General features: G+C 35.1%; 2 protein-coding genes across 2 annotated transcripts in view; one reads left to right on the forward strand and one right to left on the reverse strand.

The window, feature by feature from the left end:
* Positions 1-1,490, forward strand: part of LOC149410600 (anoctamin-4) — a 56,278-nt gene extending 54,788 nt beyond the window's left edge. The window contains exons 22-23 of the mRNA XM_089648296.1: positions 89-275; positions 1,357-1,490. Coding sequence (XP_089504422.1) covers positions 89-275; positions 1,357-1,490 — 321 coding nt within the window. The remainder of the gene's footprint in view (positions 1-88; positions 276-1,356) is intronic.
* A 6,430-nt stretch (positions 1,491-7,920) lies between these two features.
* Cul2 (cullin 2) overlaps positions 7,921-14,723 on the reverse strand; it is a 38,824-nt gene continuing 32,021 nt past the window's right edge. Inside the window, exon 16 of the mRNA XM_089647735.1 lies at positions 7,921-13,338. Within this exon, the coding sequence (XP_089503861.1) occupies positions 13,177-13,338 (162 nt within the window). The 3' untranslated portion in view covers positions 7,921-13,176. The remainder of the gene's footprint in view (positions 13,339-14,723) is intronic.

Below are 14,723 nucleotides of genomic sequence, written 5' to 3' on the forward strand. Positions count from 1 at the left end.
CTGTAGACTCTAGGTATATATCGCATCCTTTGACTTGGACACAAAAGATGTAGTTTAAATTATAAATGATGTATTTGTGACACTCCAGCACGTGGTGTTCGGGCTGACGAGCATGATGCGTTATGCCATCCCTGAGACACCTGTTGAGCTGCGCACACAGCGGCAGCGCGAGACACTGCTGGCCAAGGAGGCTAAGTACGAACACGGGCTCAGCAAAGACCGGGACACAGACTACGAGAGGGTGCTCAACCACATCAGGCAGCCGCCTGTTGCAGGTAACTAACCAAGTAATCAATCAACCAACCAACAGACTATTAACCAACCATGACCAACCACATGTCCAGCTGACTAGCGCACTAACACACCAAACTACCAAACGAGAAGTCAACAAACCGGTCAAATTGGTCAAATTGTGGCTGACGTAATCACTTCGCCATTTTTTAAATCTTATTTCATCATTTAAGTGTTAAAATACGCCTCCATCAGAAACACCAGAGGCCTAAGACTTTTATTCCGGATATCAAAACCCTGGACTAGCATGGGTCTACCATAGAAGACTAGTATTTTTGAGAAACGTGGATCAGGAATTCCACCGTCTGCAGACACAGACCACACTGGGTGCCCCTATACCTTCTGAAAACCTTCCAACTACACCTAGGGCTAGAGGTGCTTGCAGAGGTGTGGTGCGAGACCCGATGGCCTCGGTCGCAATGCTTGACAACCGCTCTGGGACTCGTTTTGGACGTCGCCTGGTACCGCAAGGCTGGAGCACTGCGGGTTGCTCTAGCCTATGGTTGCAGCATCCAACAGCTGCGGGGGGAACTGTATGTCATTGCAGCCCCTTCTAAGGCCACCTGGATCGCTTATTTCCAGCAATCAACTCACTGAATCCACTTTATTACTTTCATGGTACTGCCGTTCCATTATTAATACCCAATAACTTCAAAACTCTATGATCATCATTTTGGCACCCAACATGCTTATATTAACACCTTAAACTACCAAATGATAAGTTAACTAACCCGTCAAACTACCAAACGATTAGCCGGTCAAACGACCACTCGACTAAACAACCAGCCGACTGTTAACCAGTCGACTAAATAACCAGCAGACTAATGAACCAAATCAACTAGCCAGCTCAAAAGAAGAAAAACACCTTCCTTTGATTTTGCTTTGATTATTTCCCCAGGAGCTGGTAGAATGGTGAGCTAGACGCTAGTTGATCCACTCCCCTACACAACATAACCCAATTAGGGATGCCAAAGTCTCACTGGCTCTGAACAGTTGGGACTCTTCTGCGGTATTTACATTAAAATATTTCTTATATCGCAACAATATGTTTGATGTCCCCAGGAGCTGGTGGCGGGGTGGCAGGCTCGTGGGCCCGACGACTGTCCCGCGTGTCCGATGGACTAGACGCGCATGTGACCGTGGCACAGCGGCCGAGAGCATCCCTAGCGTCCGTCGCCGCATCCTGGCAATACCACTAATCACCGACTGAAGTTCTCCAACATGGCGAGTGCTAACACTGTTGGTTATAACACCAATCTATAGAACTAATTATAATATAGTGTTTGTATATTGATATTCCTATATCAGATGGCAAGGCAAGCAATGTAATGTGTTGTAGTCTAACCATTTTCTCTCTTTAAACTCTTGATTAAGTGCAGCATCTATAAAATGGAATGCATTAGTTTGATTTTGTTAAATCTTAACCGTCCATGCTGCGTGTACAGCAAGAAGATGCCAAATTTCAGACCAAACACAAATTTGTTAATTTAACTATATAACTGGAATGGACCAATTTAATCAAAAATACGTTAATCTTAAGTTTGACATTATTTTAAGTATTTATCAGATAGCCCACTGTCCCATTGGGTTGGTAAAAGTAAGGAAACGGGTAAGGAATTGTCATAAACCGAAGACCCTTTGCAGAAAAGTCCTACAATAGCTGCGCTGAAAACTGTAGCAAACTTACCTTTTCTGCGCATGGTCTACAGCACTCGATTTATGTGGGTTAATGTCGCTTCCTTACTGGACCTTGGGACAGCGGTCATTATTAATAAAGCGATAATTAACGACATTTGACAACCTCCTTGGTCGAGGGGCAACGCAAGGCAAGACTAACAATCAGAAGGTCACGGGTTCAAATCCCGGCGTGTGCAAGTAAATTTTGTTATTTCACAAAACATTCACTTAAAATAATATGTAGTATACTTGCGCCACGTTCCAGAGTGGAAGATACTCTCAGTATCGCCCTGGTGTAAGATTCAGAATTGAAACGTTGCTTGAATGGCTTTAGCCAAGTTTGGTGACCGGATCTTCCTCTTACTTATCTCCCCCCCTCCCCACTACCTTCAGCCTCACAACATACCCCAATTGGGGATGCCGTAGTCTCACTGGCTCCAGAGGGTTGGGAGCAGTTGGGACTCATGTACGGCATTAAAAAAAATTTAAAAATTAACTCTTGACATTTTCAACTACATACCAAAATCATAGAATAAAACTTATCTTTTCCTATGACGAAAACAGATGACGCTATGATCATATTATTTCCTAAGCAATGTTTACTGAATTCATAAATAAATAATATTTGATTTTAGAAATGTATAAAAAAATAAATGAAAATTAGGTACCATTAACATTACTGAGTTTATAGGCCATATTTTATGCACCAGGAGGGTTCAAGAATGCTTTGAATAAACTACGACATCAGTCGTAAGTTGGTCGCCGAAGAGAGAACATTGGAATAACCGGACCAAGCGCAGAGAAGTAAAGTTCGCTAAAGTAAGGCAACGGTTTGCAATGCAGTCCATTATGGGACTTATCTGGCATAGCAACGCTTACAATGAGTGAGGTGGGTAAATTATAACACATTGTTGTGTCTAACCATAGACATATGAATATTAGTAGACCTGCCCTAAGTGATTAAAAGCGTATTATCCCCACTCCCCATACCGGTTCCATTGAGCCGGCTGGGCTCGCGTACGGCCTCAAGTGATATTTGAAAACGTGACGTCATCATTCTTGTGCGAACTATGGTCGAGGCATCATCGGTTCATTTTACGAAATAACACGGCAAAATGTTTACTTGTACTATGAAAACTGGTAAAAATAGATGCGAAAAAAGAGAATAAACCCAATTGTCGTATTACATTCCATATATAAGCATTATTTTATTTTATTTTAAGCATATTCACATCGTATAATATGAATCAGTTGTTACTATCACATCGAGAAACGTCTGGACGCGAAACACAAAGCTGGTTGGTTGCTGGGAAGTAAATTATGAACATTTATAAAAGTGTCTTAACTAAATACTCTGAAACTAACTACGACTCTGAATATAGAAGCTGCCTTACTTTGCCGAATTTGGACTTCGCAAATTTGTTCATAACGTGGCGAGTAATTTGCGCTCCCATGTAAAAATGTCTATTCATTCAAAGCAGATTTTACTTTTAAGAAGTAAATGGTGATATTATAATGCGAGATGCCTATTTACTGTCAGATTGATTTATTGACGAATCACAGTCATCTTCACTCCCTTCGTTCTTCAACAGTTGATTTTACCCCTCGCCTTTATCTTTTCGTCTATTTCCTATGTCTGTGTGTCTAACTAAATAATGTAACAAAATATTCAATTTTGGAAACAAGCCTGAAGTTTTGTTTACCCGCTTTGGGATTTGCACGCCCTTGCAAAATGGACTAGTAATACATAAGCAATACGACGTAGCTCAGTGGTCCAGAGCAACTGACCGGACATCAGAAGGTGCGGGTTAATTTCCCATCGGCGGCATTTATTTTTACTCGGGAGATATTTTCAATTTGTATGGATATTTCAGGCGAGTAATTCTTATAATACATAAGCGGATTTTATTTTCGAATACTGGTATATTTGTCTATCTTTTGAAATGTTTCTCTATGGTTATAATTAAATAAATTTTATGGTTTTCAGAAAAGACAGGATATTATGTCTTCATAATTTTAATTTTTAATTATTGAAATAATTCATATATATTATTTCTACTTGTAGAATTACATAATAACTTTTTGCATAGTTTATTCAATAACTAGGTATTAAATGGCGCAAATTAAAAATTTTATCACTCCTAACTTTTTCCAGAGGTTATGTTTATAGTCAAAATGACTGAATTAATATTAATTGATGTTCTATAGAAAATTTTATGATGTTAAAACACAATGTGAATATTATTAGTAAGGGTGAAAAACTTAACTATAATTGTTAAAAAATACAAACTTGTTTGTAGGATTATTGTAAGTATAATGTATACTTATAAGAAATGGTCATTTTGATGTTGTTCAAGTATGTTGTTGTTTTTAGCTTCAATGAAAAGGTGTTTGGATAAACAAGAATTGTGTGCCAAGAGAGATATATGGTATTGTATCCATTCTGCCTACCCCTGCGGAAAACTGTGCGATGTTAAGTAACTTATTACATTCTATTTTATTATATTAATTACAGTACTCTCTCAGTAATCCGCCATACGATTAACACCAACAACTACTCTTGCAGGCATAAATCAAGCTGCATAATTCACCGGTATTCTTATGTCAAATTCAGTAGTAAACGCCATTTAGCTTGCTAGAGCTGACCATATTGCCAATCACTAAGGTTCATTATTGTTGTTTTATAACATTTCCGGCAGGGGGGTATAACTCAAAATTGGAACCGAAATATTGTGACATCATATAATTGCCTAACAATATCCACCAATGAAAAACTCTGAAAATCTATGGAATAAACTTTCAGAGTTTTTCATTGGTGTATAACATAATAAGTAGGCTCCGAATGAGAATTTTTCTGTCTATATATTGGCATATCTATGGTTTTTTAGGACCAATTTGTTTCATACAAAAAGCCCAAAGTTATCAATCTAGTGAGTGGTTTATTTATGATTTCCGGTACTCCTCTGTGTGCCAGGTTGTTTGAATAAGTTTACAGTTTAAATGGAATCTTCTTGCAAGCACAAACATGACACCTTAACTAAACCAATACAAGTATTAATTTGTTTTTTTATGAAATACTTGTTTGAATTTTTAGCTTATTTCGTGTGTATGCACTATAGTCAGTTGCTTTCGCTAATTGGATATTTGCTCGGTTTTTGGCATGATTTTGGGGTTACGAATTAATGAGAGAGGACTGCATTTCAAAAAAACAGTTACTGTGATAATCAAAAGTAGGATGTTTATAATATTTATTTTGTAATGCCTAATTAATAAGTGTAATATTATTATTACGTAATTTTAAATAGTGTGGAATTGAAAGTTTTTTTTTTTAAATTATGAATTTCGATTTTTTTTTTGGTAATGAATTAATGCAAAATTGGAAGCGAAAATTAATCCACTTCCTGACATCAGATTGTGCTGAAAATCGGCAGATCAAAATTTTAAATCTCTGAAATCTCTTCACAGATTGCTTTCAAAATTTGACACAACGTTGCATTCGAATATGTGTGTTTTTATATACCCATATTATATAGATGTCACCTGTGACAGGTAAAAACGTGTTTTTCAAACAGCGCCATCTGTTGGACTTAAAAGCAACACGCGCCACAACGCGTGGCGGGCTACAGCTAGGATTAAATAAATGTCAGTCCTACCCGATCAGCATTTGGTTGGTTGACTCCAGTTTCTCGTAGTTTCAAATGCTATTTATTCAATATTTTAAAATAGGTATTATAGAAAAAAAAACTTAATTTTTACAGATTGAATTTTAAAAATCTGAGAAACCTTTTAATTTTTTGGAATTGATTAGTATTTTGATATACCTACCAATTATTAATTTTTATTTTTAAACCATGTAAACAAGTATGCTTTACGTATATGTACTTAAAATATTTTATAATCTTATAATATATGTTTAAATTAACCCATATTACATATTATGAATTATTAGATATTTCTAGGCCAGTGAAAAAAAATCACAGGAAAATAAAAAAAGTTTCCTCGTTATGTGATTTTTAACCACTACCCGTGAAAAATCACAGATACTTTGAATTCTCGGCAAATCCGTTGCAATTTTGAAAATGGCAATAAAATATTAATGTTAAAAGTGACACTCGTTATATTCTACGTATTCATAGATGGCATTAATTAATTTATTTTATTAAAATACGCTTTTTGCAAGGTATTGCTTTACAATATTAAGACAAATTATTTGTTTGCACATGTACATACGCAATATGAATATGAATAAATAGTTTTGTTAGTTTAAAAACTCAATTCTTTGGACAAAGGCATACAAATACAATATTTTGCCGATGATTCAATCCAATATTGTATTTGTATGCCTTTCTTGAAAGAATTGAGTTTATTTACGGACAAAACTGTTTATTCATATTCATATTGCGCATGTACGGGTGTAAACAAATAATTTCTCTTGATATTGTAAAGCAATACCTTGCAAAAAGCATATTTTAATCAAATAAATTAATTAATGCCATCTATGAACACGTGCAATATAACAAGCGTAGCCTTTAACCTTAAATTATGGGTAGGTACTACATCACTTGTCTGAATTTTCCAAACACACTCCCTATTTTGAAAATAATGTTACTTAAATTCAAAGCAACAGTTTTTGATTTCATTGAATCGGATTTCACAGACAGAAGGAGTCTGAAATTAGTATTTTTTTTAATGTTTAAGCTAAATTGTAAGTGTTCAATCATATAATAATTATGTAATGTTGAATTTGTTTGTTGTGATATATAATATAAATATACTGTAAAAAATATTAATAAAATAAATTAATTTCTCAAAAATATGTTATCATGTGATCCCTAAAATGCTCACCATTTGTACCCTCTCAGGCTGTAATACAACAAAACAAAACACCGCCAATGAGTCTTTTGCTTCCTACCATCAATATATTTTACACTGACATCAACCTTGCCATAACGTAAAATCTTTAAAATTAAATTTCACTATTTTATTGCGTCAAATGCCAAGTCAGTGGTAGGTAATCTGAGCCCACAATTAAACCACAATTCAAAACCGAAACATTGCATGAATAGCTTTAGTCGTGTTCGGCGACCAGATCCAAATATCTAGATACTTCCCAAGCTTCATCCTCCCATCTCCTTCCCCTCCCCACTCCCTTCAGACTGACAATCCCACTGGCTCTGACAAAACACTGTTGGGAGCGGTTACGACTCTTGTGCGATATTCACATCTATCTATACATGGTGTCCGGAAACTCGTAGTACAAGCCGGAAACTGGAGAATGTATACCACACGGGGAACCCAAATAAACATAAAGTTTTTTGATTTGAGCATTTTTATAAAAAAAAAACAAAAAAATATATTTTTCGGCTATTTCAGGGTTCAAATTTTTTCGTCATTATTTGTTTTACTTTTAAATTTTTAAATAGTTTTAATTAGTTGGGTACTTTGATCTTCAGTAATAATTTATAAGAATTTGATCAAAAAAAAAATCAACTTCTGACTCGATTTACTCGAAAACGAAAGCTCAAATCAAAAAAAATTATACTACAAAATCGACTCCAAATGTGATGTAGATTCACCAGTTTCCCGCTTGTACTACGAGTTTCCGGACACCATGTATAAATAAAATTGTAAATATTTGTTTGTTCAAAATCTAAAATATCCAAAAGTTCTTAACAGATTGCTATGAAATTTTGACACAACGTTCATTTGAATACGCTCATGCTTTTATATATCTATAGATGTCACCTGTGACAGGTAAAACAGACTTTTTTTGAAAAACAACGCCATCTGTTGGACAAACAGGTCAAAACAACACGCGCTTTGTTTCTCTATCTGCACAGACAGACTGAACCACAGCAACACGTGGCGGGGTGTGCCAGCTGTAGCTAGTTAAAAAATAATAATAATAAAGGTAAAAGGTATATTACATAAATGATTTTGCAAAATTGTTTTAATTTTTATTTATTAATTACAATTCAAAAGGTACAATATTTGACTATATTTAACGTAGAATAATATTTTACATCTTCTTAAAAAAAAACCACAATTCCTCCCACAAGGGAAAGGCTAATTAATAATCAATTGAATATTTCTTCTTTCTGAGATTACAGAGACATTCGAGTTTTTCGTTAAGGTTCTGATAATCAAATTTTTTACGGCAATTTCTTTTTCTTTCACCGGTGAAAGAAGAACACAACAACAGCTGGCAAGAAATTGCCGTAAAACATTGCTCGTTCACGGGAGCCTTTATAGGTACTTCATGGTGGAGGTACTACACATTAAACATAATTATATTACAGGTGCATTATAATGTTATTACCAGAATGTGAAATAGACCGGTCTGCAAATTGTCTGTTATTATTGAGTGCCTAATGAAAAAATAGTTCATAATAAATATTTTATGTTTCCAAAATCATTTTTAATAGGCGGAGGATTAAAAATCTATCTCAGAGGATGTAAATTATTTCATACTAGCTGACGTGTACCCGGTGTTGCTCAACTTTTCTCTACTTTCAATAAATATAATATCCATGTATTATATATATAAACCTTCCGGAAGAAATTCTCTAAATGATAGTGAAAACCCTATCAAACTCTGTTGCATAGTTTAGAAGAACTAAGCGCACAAACAGACAGATGCGGATAGTGACATTGTTTTATACTATTTTTAATATATTACTAATTATTATATTTCGGTGGGCATGTTTTTACAATAATGGGACATTCCACCACCTCTAAGTAAACTGCCGATTAGCGCTACTCGTTGGGTGGCATATATTATCTGTTTCAGCACCGCTGAGTAGCGCTACCCTTCAAATAAAAGTCTGTTTTACAGCCTTAATTGAAGTTACTTGAAAATAAGTTTTTCAATAGTTTACTAGGAGATGTTGAAATAACCACAAGTATGACTTTAAAAAATTTATATTACTTTCCTTTGAACTTAGTTTTGCCAGTATAATCCAAAAACTGGTAAAAATATCATAATGCACTTGCAATAAAAATTATCATAGATTCATCTTCGGTTAGCGTTTTTGCATTTCATCAAAGTATTTTGTATATCACTTCTACATCAAAACAATAAAGCAACACCGCATAAATTAATATGTATTCACTATATTACAAAAAAACATTCAATATTATGGAAAAAAATTTGAAAATATGGAGGATCGATTGCTCTCAATGACAATCAAATTACCAATCAAAATATGTACCACTTTTTTTGATTTTTTTAACTCAACATTTAGGATGAGTTGTTGTCATAGAATTTGAACAATTCATCAAATTTCAATGTTCATTTTCAGGTTCTGTGAAAGTCCTATTCAAGTTCTTATATTGTTTAATTATAGGCCAATTACTTGACAGAACTGAAATAATAACAGAACTTGAAAATAACTTTCACAGAATAATGATAATTAAGTTTGAAGAATTGTTCAAATTTTATGAAACAACCCGTCCTTAATAAAGAAAGTAAATTTAAAAGATAACTCTATACAAATTAACATTACAGCATCCAACATTTAACGGTCTTCATAAATGCAAATTTATCAAAAGAAATCATTTCGCTGACTGTGTATCGACTGTGAAAAGATTGTAAAATATTTCAAATATTTTCACAAAATGGTGTAATTCATAATAACCTGTTCCGTTTCCCTTTACACAGTCCATTAAGTTTATTTTGTAATTGGGTAACTGTAATCTTTATCTTCTGATTGATGGCTACCAATTTCAGAATTAAACTAATTGATCAACTGAACATTATTTTGTTAATATGTGACTCAGTAAATTCTTATTAAACTTCCAAAAACATTTTCCTAAATTTGAAAAACGAAGATATATCCAGCGTTAGTTAGTTTAGAATTCCGAGAAGTAATAATTCCTTTTCACAAAAAACCATATATACATTAGAGAAATAATTACAAAAATCATGAAGTACCACCATAATTCTGCATTCAATTAGGTAAATCAAAATTATTATAAAACAAATTGTCATAATAAAATAGCTCATTAATTTAAAAAAAAAACAATAATTCAACAACGCTGTTAAAGAATAAACAATTTTTAGACACTTATAGTTTTTTATTTTTGGGGTATTATGCCGTGTTACCTCGTTCTTTAGCCAACGTTTCGGACAGCATTACAGTCATCATCATAGCAGATGTGTGATCCTGATAAGAAGGTAGATCAACACGGCATAATATCTCAAAAATAAACCACTATAATACTTTTGGCAGTGAAAATCTCAAATCATAATGTTTGACACATACAAGTTTGGATGTTTTCTACTCTAAAGTCATGTGTTTGTTAGGATATTAGTACATTTGATTAAGTATTATGCAACACTGTAACTTTGGTAAAAACTGGGTTTATATCTGCTCTGATGAGGCACAGTGATGCCCATAAAGTTAGATAGTTGTATCTGATTGATGCACAAGGTGGTGCAAAAGTAATCACCTATAAAAAATTAAGATATCAAATAAACATAATCCACAAGCAGAACCATACTTTTCATTTATAAAAAAAATTACAACAAAAAAACATTGAGTGATTGTTTAATTTTGTAAATGATAAGTTCTTAATAATTCTGGATACAGTCGCCATCTATGGATTGCTTGAATAATTGATTATTAGAAATGGTGTGAATCTGCACTAACGTTCTAGAGCTCTAACCATGTCGAAAAACAGTTGCTTCTTTTTCATTGTGTATGTCCAAATCTGTCAATAGTGTCAATGGTTTAGTATTTTAACCTATAAAGGGACTGTTACCAGTGAAAAAGTGTTCTTTCCTTCAGAAATTTATTACAGTAAACAGTGTTTATCTGTACAAGGGTCGGGCCCGTTATCAATAAATTGTTACTGTCAACGTTGATATTATAAAAAGCATGTTTTGTGATTCAAAATAAAAAAGTTAAAATACGCTCCAAGTGTTTCCAGTAAAGTCCATAAACCAGAAAAATATACAGTGATTACTTTTGCGCCGCCTTATATGTTTCGCACCCCCACAAGAAAAGTGTAACAAGTAAAAAATTAAATAATATGTATGTAGATTCAAAATTTCTTAATCTATCTTTTAAATTTTTTTAATATCTATACTTGGTGTACAACCCGCAAGATAGAAGAAGTGATGGAACATTTTGTAATGTGATAGTGTTTTCTGATCTTCGTACCGTACCTCAGTAAAAAAAACGGTTCCATTATAATATTGTGACATTTTTTCACGTCTTTAATTGAAACCGTAAAATAAAGAAGAGAAGTGCCCCGTGGGCGTGTTTCGTGATCCAAATATTTGCCTAATCGAGGCTTAAATTTCCAACACGAAACTGTGTTTACGAAATTCAAGTGCGATAGAAATGTACGATGCCAGGCGAGTATAAGCGAAACAGAGCGCTGGGCTGTTGGACTCTGTGGTCGAGGCTTTCGACTAGCAAGCTGGAGGTCGCGGTTTCGAATCCTGGCATGCGCACGTAAATTTGATTTGTGTTATTTCAGAAATTATTCATTTAAAATAACATATAGTATATTTGCGGCAAGTTCCAAAGTGGAAGATACAATCAGTATTGTCCAGGTGTAAGACCACCATACAGAATTAAAAAGTTGCTTGAAATGGCTTTAGCCGTGTTTGGAAACCAGATCTGAATAGCCAGGTACTTCCTCACCTTCATCTTACCCATCTCCTTTCCCTCCCCTCTACCTTCAGCAACATACCCCAATTGGCGATTCCATAGTCTCACTGCCTCAGACGGTTGGGAGCAGTTGGAACTCTTGTGCGGTTTCAACATTTGTTTCCATTCAAATTTGTATGGAAGGCACTTCTAGTTTTCTTCTTTATTCTACGATCGAAACTGACATCAGAATCAAGTAAAATCATTTGAAGTATATAAGTTTTTTTTAAACTTTTTAATTAGAAGTCGTATTGAATTAAAGTAAAAAAAAAAAGTTTTATTATGTGTTAATATAAATAATAATATGTACTTAGGGCTTTACAAATAAACGCATTTTATATTTTACACAACTGTTAAGCAACCATTAATGTATCGTAAATGGTTATCCATAAGTTATGCAAAATTTAAAACAACCTTTATTAGTAGGACCCTAGTATATTATTATTAAATTATTAAAAAGAATAGAAAATATGAAAGATTTAATTAAAACATTTTTTTATATAGAAAGACAAACATTCCCAGGTTACAAATAACCTGACAATATTTGAAAATCTTCTACTACCATCACAATAAGCGGAAAATGATGCTTGTGTCGTGATGGAGGACTTAGCCAACCGAAGAATTGAACACACTACGCCTGGGTGGGACGCGATACCAACTCAGCCACTGACCGGTCACTGAACGTTGTTTTTGTTTCAAATTAATATCAGAATTAACACTTTTCTTGCGGGGATGGATTTGATGAAATTATTTATAAAGCAGCTTTGATGGGTAACAAATTTAATGCCAGTAGTATCTGAAACTTTGTAGATTGCGATATTGCAACTTTTCTGTAATTTCAACAATACGGTATAATTGTAAACATGACCGTAAATTTATTGTTTCCAAAGCTTAAAATTGAATTGTGTTTTGTTAAATTGCATTCGCAAATGTCAAATGTTCATCACTTGCTTTCCAACTGTAATAAACAAGTGACATTCTATAAACAGATACTGAACAAAACAACAACAATGTAATAAGCTTCAAGATTTCTGATTACGGTTCACATCAGAATTGAGTGTGTTACTTTTGAACAATAACTACCTACTTACATTTCATCATTACAGAAACAAGTATGTTAGTTTTGCACACAAAAATTACAACAATATCAACCTTCATGAATCATAACTCTTGTCACATCAGATGGAGGTTTTGTAAATGGTAGAACAACGTGACTTCATCAAAGTATTTTAGCTCTGCATCCCAAAAGTAACAATGATCAAGCTTCATGAATCAGATACGGGTTCCACACATGGTACGGGTATGTACAACAATGCGACATCTTTAGACTCTTTACTGCTTCAAAACAGACACAAAATAGTACATTTACATTGCAATGCCAAAAAGTTCATAAACGACATGATCAAATGTCGATATTTATCCCTTGTCGTAACAGCCACGAGTTTGGTACGTTAACTCTGCGACGCGGCAAAGTTTCACAAAAGCGACTAGTTCGGAAGGTTATTCGCTAGGTTTAGTCACGGGGCTAGCGAACGGGGCGCTTTCGATACTAGGCAACGTAGCTGTACTCGTCGCTAATACCCGGAGTGCGCTCGATGTACTGCTTATCTATGAGGGACTCTATGCACTTTTTGATCATTGCGATGTTGGGGGCAAAGGCGGCGCGAGCCTGGGCGAACACCTCCTGGATGAGATCGTTGTGGCGGAGGATCTGGAAACATAAAGGACAAACAATGACACTCTTTGAGTCACTGCAATGTGGGCGCATCAAGTTCTCTGTTTACTGTGAGATGTATACTTTCCAGTTTCCCAGTAACCAATGAATCACAAAATGTTCCTAAGATGAGCAAATCAATTGGTAGCTTTTAATTTGAAGCCACATTGAACTTAAATCTCGAAAGATTATTTTTTTTTAATAACAATATACAGTGAAACTCTCTTTAAGTGCTTGTAATAGGCTGCGGAAATTCTAAGTAATTTTCATCTTCAACGTGGGATGAATTCAAACATCCATCACTTCTGGACACACTGACCTCCAGATTCATATTCAACCAATGTGGGATGAATTCAAACATCCATCTCTCCTGGACACACTGACCTCCAGATTCATCTTCAACCAATGTGGGATGAATTCAAACATCCATCTCTCCTGGACACACTGACCTCCAGATTCATCTTCAACCAATGTGGGATGAATTCAAACATCCATCACTTCTGGACACACTGACTTCCAGATTCATCTTCAACCAATGTGGGATGAATTCAAACATCCATCTCTCCTGGACACACTGACCTCCAGATTCATCTTCAACCAATGTGGGATGAATTCAAACATCCATCACTTCTGGACACACTGACTTCCAGATTCATCTTCAACCAATGTGGGATGAATTCAAACATCCATCTCTCCTGGACACACTGACCTCCAGATTCATCTTCAACCAATGTGGGATGAATTCAAACATCCATCACTTCTGGACACACTGACCTCCAGATTCATCTTCAACCAATGTGGGATGAATTCAAACATCCATCACTCCTGGACACACTGACCTCGAGATTCCTATTCAACCAATGTGGGGTGAATTCAAACATCCATCACTTCTGGACACACTGACCTCCAGATTCATCTTCAACCAATGTGGGATGAATTCAAACATCCATCACTTCTGGACACACTGACCTCCAGATTCCTATTCAACCAATGTGGGATGAATTCAAACATCCATCACTCCTGGACACACTGACCTCCAGATTCCTATTCAACCAATGTGGGATGAATTCAAACATCCATCACTTCTGGACACACTGACCTCCAGATTCCTATTCAACCAATGTGGGATGAATTCAAACATCCATCACTTCTGGACACACTGACCTCCAAATTCATATTCAACCAATGTGGGATGAATTCAAACATCCATCCATCACTTCTGGACACACTGACCTCCAGATTCCTATTCAACCAATGTTGGATGAATTCAAACATCCATCACTTCTGGACACACTGACCTCCAGATTCATCTTCAACCAATGTGGGATGAATTCAAACATCCATCACTTCTGGACACACTGACCTCCAGATTCATCTTCAAC

Source organism: Hesperophylax consimilis, chromosome 27 (genome assembly GCF_061612785.1).
Source record: "Hesperophylax consimilis isolate HC1 chromosome 27, BYU_Hcon_1.0, whole genome shotgun sequence".
Lineage (NCBI taxonomy): Eukaryota > Metazoa > Arthropoda > Insecta > Trichoptera > Limnephilidae > Hesperophylax > Hesperophylax consimilis.